This window comes from Physeter macrocephalus, chromosome 14, assembly GCF_002837175.3.
Source record: "Physeter macrocephalus isolate SW-GA chromosome 14, ASM283717v5, whole genome shotgun sequence".
Classification (NCBI taxonomy): Eukaryota; Metazoa; Chordata; class Mammalia; order Artiodactyla; family Physeteridae; genus Physeter; species Physeter macrocephalus.
In genome coordinates, this window is record NC_041227.1 from 99,775,563 (window position 1) to 99,784,623 (window position 9,061).

Here is a 9,061-nt window from a genome sequence, read left to right on the forward strand (position 1 = left end):
CAGCCCAGCTTCTTTAATTTTAGTACAAGCTCTAAATTTAGTTAACTCCAGCATCGCATAAAACGAATCAGAAGTGCTAGACATTTTGCTTCTGCAGAGCTTAAGGCATTTTGCCTAAATGGTGAGCTTGCCTCTAATTGTGGGGTCTTATTTCCCTTTCAGATATAGAGGACTTAAAATGTGCTGCTTTTGGAACCTACAGTAGCAATTTTGCAGTGAGCACACTTACGAGCTATGACTGGTCAGACAGGGATGATGCCTCTCAGGGCAGAAAACTCTCTCCATTTGTCCTCTCAGCAGGAAGTGGGGCCTCCTCAGCTGCCTCAGCTCTTCAAACGAAAGAGACTTCATTTGGCAGTACTGAAAACCTCACCATGACACCTCTCTCCAAAGTCACAACCTTCACAAGCGAGGATGCTCTTCCAGAGACGACCTTTCCGGCTTTTGCCAATTTTAAAGATGTGATCCCCCGGGCCAGCGAGCAAAAGGAATATAAAAGTGGGGACTACAGGGATTTCACCAGACAGGACCTGCCTGCAGCTGAACGGAGCCAAGAGGCCATGTGCCCAAGCCCAGCCTCCAGCAGCGCTTCTCACGACACCCCCAAAGAATGTACAGATGACTTTGGAGAGTTTCAAAGTGAAAAGCCCAAAATCAGCAAATTTGACTTTTTAGTGGCCAATTCACAAGGCAAAATGAAATCCAGTGAAGAAATGATCAAAAGTGAGCTGGCAACCTTTGACCTTTCCGTTCAAGGTGAGTGACTTCCAACATAGATTTTACGTCATGCTTTCTTACACTGCAGTGTTAGATGTTCTTTCTTAGAATAAGAAGTTGGTCCCTGGGATAGCAGGAAATAGATTTTCCAGTGTTGAAAATCAGAGTCTATGACAGATAGCTATAAAAGAAGGTTTCCCTGAGACCGAACTGAAATTAAACCAGTATCCCTCAGATAACTGCTTTTGGGGCTAAAAATAAGCATAGCACCCAGTCTGTTGTTCATTTGCTTATTTGCGGTAGAGGTGTGCCGTGTTAAAAGACAGAGAAATCATTTGACCCCCTTGTGGGCAAGTTAGTTCTGCTCTTGTTCGCTGGCAATGGACTATATCTTTTCATCCAGAGGCTGCAACATGGTAGCTGTGGATCTGGATCCAGCCTGCAGACCTGTTTTGATTGACCCACATGGAAGGTTTTCTAATATGTGAAGCAATTGCAGATACATAGAAATCATGACACTTCACAACCTGAATTTCTAGCTTTTCTTTCTTCGTTTTTTTTTGTAAGCTTATTTTTTTTTAATGAATTTATTTTTGACTGCGCTGGGTCTTCATTGTGGCTCTCTAGTTGCCGTGCGCAGGCCCTAGAGTGCGTGCGGGCTTAGTTGCGGCACGTGGGATCTTGGTTCCCTGACCAGGGATCGAACCTGAGCCCCCTGCACTGGGAGCGTGGAGTCTTAAGCACTGGACCACCAGGGAAGTCCCTCTAGCTTTTCTTGAAAAGTTGTAGTACCTGGCAGTACTAGGCCTACGTTCCCACCTCTTGGCAGTCAGCTGGAGCTGAGTAGCAACATCCCCCTCTGACAGCTGAGGCGTGCTCTCCCCAGTGTCACAGTCCCCACCACTTCCATCTCCAGCTGACCTTCTTCAGTCATTTACTTTGCTTGCCTGTCTTCTGAAGGCATTTAAGTTTGCCCCTTTTGCTTTAATCACATCCTGACAGAAGGGCTCGTTGATTTCCATTAGATTGGGAGAGATGGAGGAAGTCGGTACAAATCCCTAACTGATGACTGGAGAAGCAACACACCTCTTATGCACTGATACTTAGAAAGACCCTTTAGCCCTCCAGACTCCGGGGATTCCTCACTTAGAATTATGGAAGAATTATGATAGATCAGAGAAGCGTAATGGAGAAAATTAAAGGCAAGGAACTCGAGCAAGAGAGAACAAATGAAAGCGTTCAACATGTAGCTTGCCAGACGGGCTGGATGAGGGGGGTGTGAACGCCTCCTGACACAAACATCTAAGAGAAGAGGGTCGTGTTAGCAAGGAAGAGCCTCTGCTTGGACTAAGCTGAGTAATCAGAACCTTTGTGCCATCCACTTCCCCCAGGATCGCACAAGAGGAGTCTGAGCCTTGGTGATAAAGAAATAAGCCGTTCTTCTCCTTCTCCGGCCCTGGAGCAGCCTTTCAGAGACCGCTCCAACACACTGAGCGAGAAGCCCGCCCTGCCCGTCATCCGCGACAAGTACAAAGACCTGACAGGAGAGGTGGAGGTGAGCGGGCTCCTCGTCCACAGGGGGCTGAGCTCCTGAGGGCCCTGAGCAAAAGCGCTTGCAGCTTTCACTTGGGGAACCAGGGGCAGAACGTCACAGAGCACCAGACGTAAAATACGTAATTACAGTGAGAGAAGGGTGACGTTAGCCCCAGATGAAAGTACCTCCCAGATGTGGCATCACTGAAAGTAGTCAGTGCCCCTAAAACTGGAATTATTCCTGGGACCTCACAGGCAGGCAGGTGTTTCACGGAGTTCTTTTTGAGCACGTAGACTTTATCATCTTAGTGAATGGTAAAGCATCAAAATAGAGGAGAAAGGGCAGATGTCCTGGGTCCTCTCACTGTTCCTGTTCACAGCATCTTAGTCCCATGCTGCCTTCCTCCTCCAGCCAACACTCCTAGCGCTCCTCCTCCGCCCCCCCACCCCGGTCACGCACACGCACACACAGGAAGCCATGGCTTGATATTGGCCCTTGTACTAGACACTTACATGGTGAGTGCCTTTAAAGAAGCTGTTAGTGGAACAAATGAGGCAACATTTACAAAGGGAGTCAACGAAGAAACATTTCCCTCAGATTTACAAGTCGTGTGCTTGGAAGTTACATTTATCAGGAATTAAAAATTGTCACTAGTGGGTTCAAAAGATAAGTTGCGCTTGGACTAGAGTGATTTTCATGACAGGAAAGTCTTCAGTACTCTGAATTGACAGAAGTAACAAATAGGATTCCAGACTTGCTGGCTTGACCCAGTTCTTTTTATAAAATTCACAGGAGAATGAGAGATATGCATATGAATGGCAGCGGTGCCTAGAGAGTGCCCTAGAGGTGAGTCTGTCCCTTTCGTGATGTTCACACGTACGGAAATGCCCCTTGTGTATATATCTTGCCTCTGGGTTCATTTGGATAGACTCGCAGAGCTCTGCCTCGATGGCCTTGCGCAAAGAGAAGCTGTGTGGAAAGTCACACATCTTAAGCGAGCCTTCTTTCCCATCTATGATAGGAGACACAGCTCACTTAACTACCGTGCCCTCTTCTGTCACTGTGTTTAAGACATAACAAAATGATATCATTATCTCTGCCCAAGTTAAAATAATATTTAAGCTAAAGAACCTCTATTTTTCCTCTTCCAAAAAAAATGAAGGATTGGTTCTTCAGTGTCAAAATTAAATTCTCAGATTTGTTTCAGCATAGTCCTCTATATACATCAATCAGTCATGTGTTTTCACACCTCCTGGCTTTCTGTTGGGTTTTCTACTGACAGTAAATTGATTTGTAATGACTTTTCCTGATTACATAAGGTGATGTGATTTCATTTCTTTATAGGTCATTAAGAAGGCCAATGATACCTTAAATGGAATCAGTAGTAGTTCTGTGTGCACCGAAGTAATTCAGTCAGCTCAAGGCATGGAATACTTACTAGGTATGTGCTTTTATATTTTACTTATCCAAAATCATGACACTTTGCAGTCTTTTCTGTTGTCCCTATGTTACGAAGCTTAATCTAGATCTCTCAAACCACATATGACTTCACTAAGTATCATCTGCATTTGTAGAGAAGACACTTAAGTCCCAGAAAGGAACAACTATTTGACTTCGGGTCTCTTTGGCCACGTTTCCCAGTCCTTGTTATACACAGTGTAAAATTACTGGTTTATCAAAGAGTCTGAACTAGATGAGGCATTAAAATTAAATCATTGGTTTAAAAAAGAAAATTAAATCACTGGGTCTCCAATCAATTCTTACCATGCTGTGTTGAATTCTTCCTTTCTACTCCTCACTGACATCACAGATTCCTTAACTTCCTGGCCACCTTCAGCTATCAGACATGCCAGTCCAACATGAAATCTCAATCCCTGTCCATTTCAGTGGTCCCCTCCTCCCCAAGCTCAGGCTTGTCCCGTGGCCAGAGCCACATGCACTGGACCCTAGTCTTTTTCAGATCTTTACTCAAATGTCACCTTCTAAGTGAGGTCTTCCTGGCCTGTCTTACTCAAAACCGTGTCGTGTCTCCCCACCCTGGCACTTCCCGTCTCTTTCCCTGCTTGATTTTCTCCCTAGCCCTGTCACCTTTAATATCTTAAATGCTTTACTTACTGTTCTTATTATATGTCTCCCTCCACTAGAACAAATCTCCAAGAAGGAAAGGATTTGGGTCCGTTTTGCTCACTGCTGGGTCTTCAGCACCTAGACTAGGGCCAGGCACATAGTGGTCACTTGCAAATACTTGCTGCATGAGTGGCTACAAAGGGATGTGAGCTCTCCTTCCTCCTGCCACCTTGCTCTGGTTCCGCCGTCCTGCCCAGACAGGCACAATTCTGCTGCATAAACAGATGTTCACCGGGTATTGGGGTGCCTATCTTTCCTTCTACTAGTTTTCTAGTATGGAAGACCATCTGAGAAGCCCCCTCACTTAGCTTAGAGTGGGCTGTGATTCCTGCCCTTCCCCTGGGGGAGGAAGGACAAGCTGTGGTGCTGTACAGAGGCTGAGCATGTACCACTGAAGACCCCCTGGGATTCTTCCAGTCCTCTCTTATAGCGCCTGGTGGAGGGGTTGGGGGTACGTCTGGCAGCTGTGTTTAGAATGTGGAGACCTTGGCACCCTCATCCTTGCTGGAAGAATTCAGCCATAATTCAGCGACCACAGGAAAAGAACCATTCTGTGTCCTGTTAAGTGTATAAAAGATACATGAAGCCACAGACTTCGTAGATCTTTGGGCATTTAGAGGAGTGAGATACTTCTTAATTCCAGGCAGACCTCGGAGATATCATGGGTTTGGTTCCAGACCACCGCAATAAAGCATATATCTCAAAACATATATCTCAATAAAGCGAGTCTTACACTATTACTGTAGACTGTTAAATGTGCGATAGCATCATGTCTAAAAAAACAATGTACATACCTTAATTTTAAAATACTTTATTGCTAAAAAATGCTAACCATCATCTGAGTCTTCCGTGAGTCATAATCTTTCTGGTGGTGGGGAGGCTCTTGCCTCCATGGTGACGGCTGCTCGCTGATCACGGTGGTAGCTGAGGGCTGGGCGGGGTGGGGGGCGGGGGCGCGTGGCAATTTCTTAGAATAAGACAACGGTGAGGTTTGATGCACCTTTTCCTGAACCATTTCCGTATACTATAAAACGCTGTTTGAAAGCATTTTACCCACCAGAGAACTTCTTTCAGAATTGGAGTCAGTCTTCTCAAAACCTGCTGCTGCTTTATCAACTAAGTTTATGTAATATCCTAAATTCTTTGTTGTCATTTTAACAGTCTTCACCAGGAGTAGATTCCACCACAAGAAACTACTTTCTTTGCTCATCCATAAGAAGCAATACCTCATTGTTAAGTTTTATCATGAGATTGCAGCAATTCAGTCACATCTTCAGGCTCCACTTCTAATTCTAATTCCCTTGCTATTCCCACCACATCTGCAGTTACTTCCTTCACTGAAGTCTTGAACCCCTCAAAGTCACCCCTGAGGGTTGGAATCAACTTCTTCCAAATTCCTGTTAATGTTGATATTGTGACCTCTTCCCGTGAATCACACATGTTCTTAATGGCATCTAGAACAGTGAATCCTTTCCAGAAGGTTTTCAATTGACTTTGCCCAGATCCATCAGAGGAGTTAACCATCTGTGGCAGCTACAGCCTCACAAAATGTATTTCCTAAAGACTGAGACTTGAAAGTTGAAATTATTCCTTGATCCATGGGCTGCAGAATGGATGTTCTGTGTTTAGCAGGCATGAAAACATTAATCTTGTTGTATATCTTTATCAGAGTTCTTGGGTGACCAGGTGCAATGTCACTGAGCAGTCATATGTTGAAAGGAATCTTTTTTTCTGAGCAGTAGGCCTCAACAGTGGGCTTAAAATATTCAGTAAACCGTGTTGTAAACAGATGTGTGTCATCCAGGCTTTATTGTACCATTTATAGAGAGGGCACAGGCAAAGTAGATATAGCATAATTCTTAACGGCCCTAGGATTTCTGGAATAGTAAATGAGCATTGGCTTCAACTTAAAGTCACCAGCTGCATTAGCTCCTAACAAGAAAGTCAGCCTGTCCTTGGAGGCTTTGAAGCCAGGCATCGACGTCTCTTCACTAGCTATGAAAGTCCTAGATGGCATCTTCTTCCAATAGAAAGTGGTTTCATCTACACTGAAAATCTGTTGTTTAATGTAGCCACCTTTGTTAATTATCTGAGCTAGAGCTTCCGGATGACTTGCCGCTTGACAGCTTCTCCATCAGCACTTGCTGCTTCACCTTGCACTTTAGGTTATGGAGACGGCTTCTTTCCTTAACCTTCATGAACCAGCCTCTGCTGGCTTCACACTTTTTTCTTCTGCAGCTTCCTCACCTCTCTCAGCCTCCACAGAATTGAAGAGAGTTATGGCCGTGCTCTGGATTAGGCTTTGGCTTAAGGGAATGTTGTGGCTGCTTTGATCTTCTATCCAGACCACTAAAACTTTCTCCATATCAGCAATAAGGCTGTTTTGCTTTCTTATCATTCTTATTTTCACTAGAGTAGCCCTTTTGATTTCTTTCAAGAACTTTTCCTTTGCATTCGAAAGTTGGCTGTCTGGCACAAGGGGCCTAGCTTTTGGCCTGTCTTGGCTTTCGACATGCCTTCCTCACTAAGCTTAATCATTTATAGTTTCTGATTTGCAGTGAGAGACGTGAGACTGTTCTTTTCATTGAACACTTAGAGGCCATTGTAGGGTTATTAATTGGCCTAATTTCAATATTGTTGTGTCTCAGGGAATAGGGAGGCCTGTGGAGGAGATGGACGGGAACAGCAGGTCAGTGAGGCAGTCAGAACATATGCTACGTGGTTTGTGGTGCCCTAAAACAACTACAATAGTAACATCAAAGATCACTGATCACAGATCACCATAGCAAATATGATAATATCATATTTGCTATTATCATAGCAAATATGATAATATGATAAATTGTGAGATTACCAAAATGTGGCAGAGATGCAAAGTGAGCAAATGCTGTCAGGAAAGTGGTGCTTATAGACTTGCTTGATGCACAGTTACCACAAACCTTCAATTTGTAAAAAACGTATATCTAGAAAGCACAACAAAGTGAAGTGCAATAAAGCGAGGTGTGCCTGCGTAGTGATATTGACATTCTGATTCTTTTAAACTGTTAATATTCCTATTTTCAGTGAGTTTAATGGTATTTCCCAAATTCAAACAAATGGACTCATAAAGAAGCCAGAAAAAAAATAGCTAATACTTGGTTAACGCCTACTGTTCTCAGCCTTTTACAGCATTAACCCATTTAATCCCTTAATTCAACCATCCTTTGAGGAGGTACTACTATTATCCCAATTTTACAGATGAGGAAACTGAAGCACAGAGAGGTTATGCAACCTGCCTGAGGCTACACAGCTAGTTAAGTGGCAGAGTTGAGACTTGAATCCAAGCAGTGTAGCTCTAGAGTCTTTGCTCTTACCAGTGAGTTTATACTGCAGCATTAAGAGTTGATTGGTCCCAAAGAATAGTAAGTTCACGTTTGTCCAGATACAGTCCCAGTTTCCGCCTAGAATATCAGCCAGCAGTAAGGCTGTTGTGTCTTGCTCAACTCTTTCTGTACGCTTCCAGCACCTAACTCTGTCCTCTCTCACCCTGTCAGGTGTTGTTGAGGTGTACAGGGTAACCAAACGTGTGGAGCTGGGGATAAAAGCCACTGCGGTGTGCAGTGAGAAACTCCAGCAGTTGCTGAAGGACATTGATAAAGTATGGAATAACCTAATTGGCTTCATGTCACTCGCCACACTCACGGTAAGCCCACTAGACAATTTAGCAGTTGCTTTCCTTCTAGAAACCTAAGCTGTAAAGCTGAGTGTATGTTCCTGTGATGGCACTTATTGGAGGATGAAGGTACCTACTGTATCAAGTTATGTTAAAGGAAGGAGATAACATTTGTTCCATTAGTTGAATAGTACCAGGTTGGCTTCTGGATAGCTCCCAGGACCGTTGTACCTAAATAAAATGAGAGTGTAGGAAAATGTTCTCTATCTACATCCTCCTTAAGTCACATATGTATATGCATGTTTTGCAAAGCACTCGTTTGAGTTTCTCCCTTCGCATTTCTAGTTATTTCTGTCCCCATTTGTGTCCTTTTTAAAAACCGTACGATGAAAACACTAATTCAGAAAGATACATGCACCCCAATGCTCATAGCAGCACTATTTACAATAGCAGAGACGTGGAAGCAACCTAAATGTCCATCAACAGAGGAATGGATAAAGAAGATAGAATACTACTCAGCAATAAAACAGAATGAAATTTTGCCCTTTGCAACAACATGGATGGACTTCAAGGGCATTATACTCAGTGAAATAAGTCAGACAGAGAAAGACAAATGCTGTATGGTATCGTTTATATGTGGAATCCAAAAAATAATACAACAAACTAGTGAATATAACAGAAAAGAAGCAGACTTGGGGGCTTCCCTGGTGGCACAGTGGTTAGGAATCCGCCTGCCAGTGCAGGCGACACAGGTTCGAGCCCTGGTCCGGGAAGATCCCACATGCTGCAGGGCAACGAAGCCCGGGCGCTACAACTGCTGAGCCTGTGCTCTGGGGCCTGCAGGCCACAGCTGCTGAGCCCGTGTGCCACAACTACTGAGGCCTGCGTGCCTAGAGCCCGTGCCCCACAGCAAGAGAAGCCACCGCAATGAGAAGCCCATCGACACAACTAGAGAAAGCCCCGCGCGCAGCAGCGAAGACCCAACACAGCCAAAAATAAATAAATAAAATAAATAAAATTAAAAAAAAAAA

General features: G+C 44.2%; 1 protein-coding gene across 12 annotated transcripts in view; it reads left to right on the forward strand.

Moving 5' to 3' along the window:
* SYNRG (synergin gamma) overlaps window positions 1-9,061 on the forward strand; it is a 93,503-nt gene that overhangs the window by 66,675 nt on the left and 17,767 nt on the right. For 9 of the 12 annotated variants that reach the window (XM_024127871.2, XM_024127866.3, XM_055090565.1 and 6 more), the window contains 5 exons: window positions 163-756; window positions 2,109-2,272; window positions 3,044-3,097; window positions 3,596-3,692; window positions 7,912-8,060. In XM_024127871.2, coding sequence (XP_023983639.1) covers window positions 163-756; window positions 2,109-2,272; window positions 3,044-3,097; window positions 3,596-3,692; window positions 7,912-8,060 — 1,058 coding nt within the window. The remainder of the gene's footprint in view (window positions 1-162; window positions 757-2,108; window positions 2,273-3,043; window positions 3,098-3,595; window positions 3,693-7,911; window positions 8,061-9,061) is intronic. The other 3 variants (XM_055090569.1, XM_024127874.2, XM_055090570.1) reach the window with 1 other exon arrangement.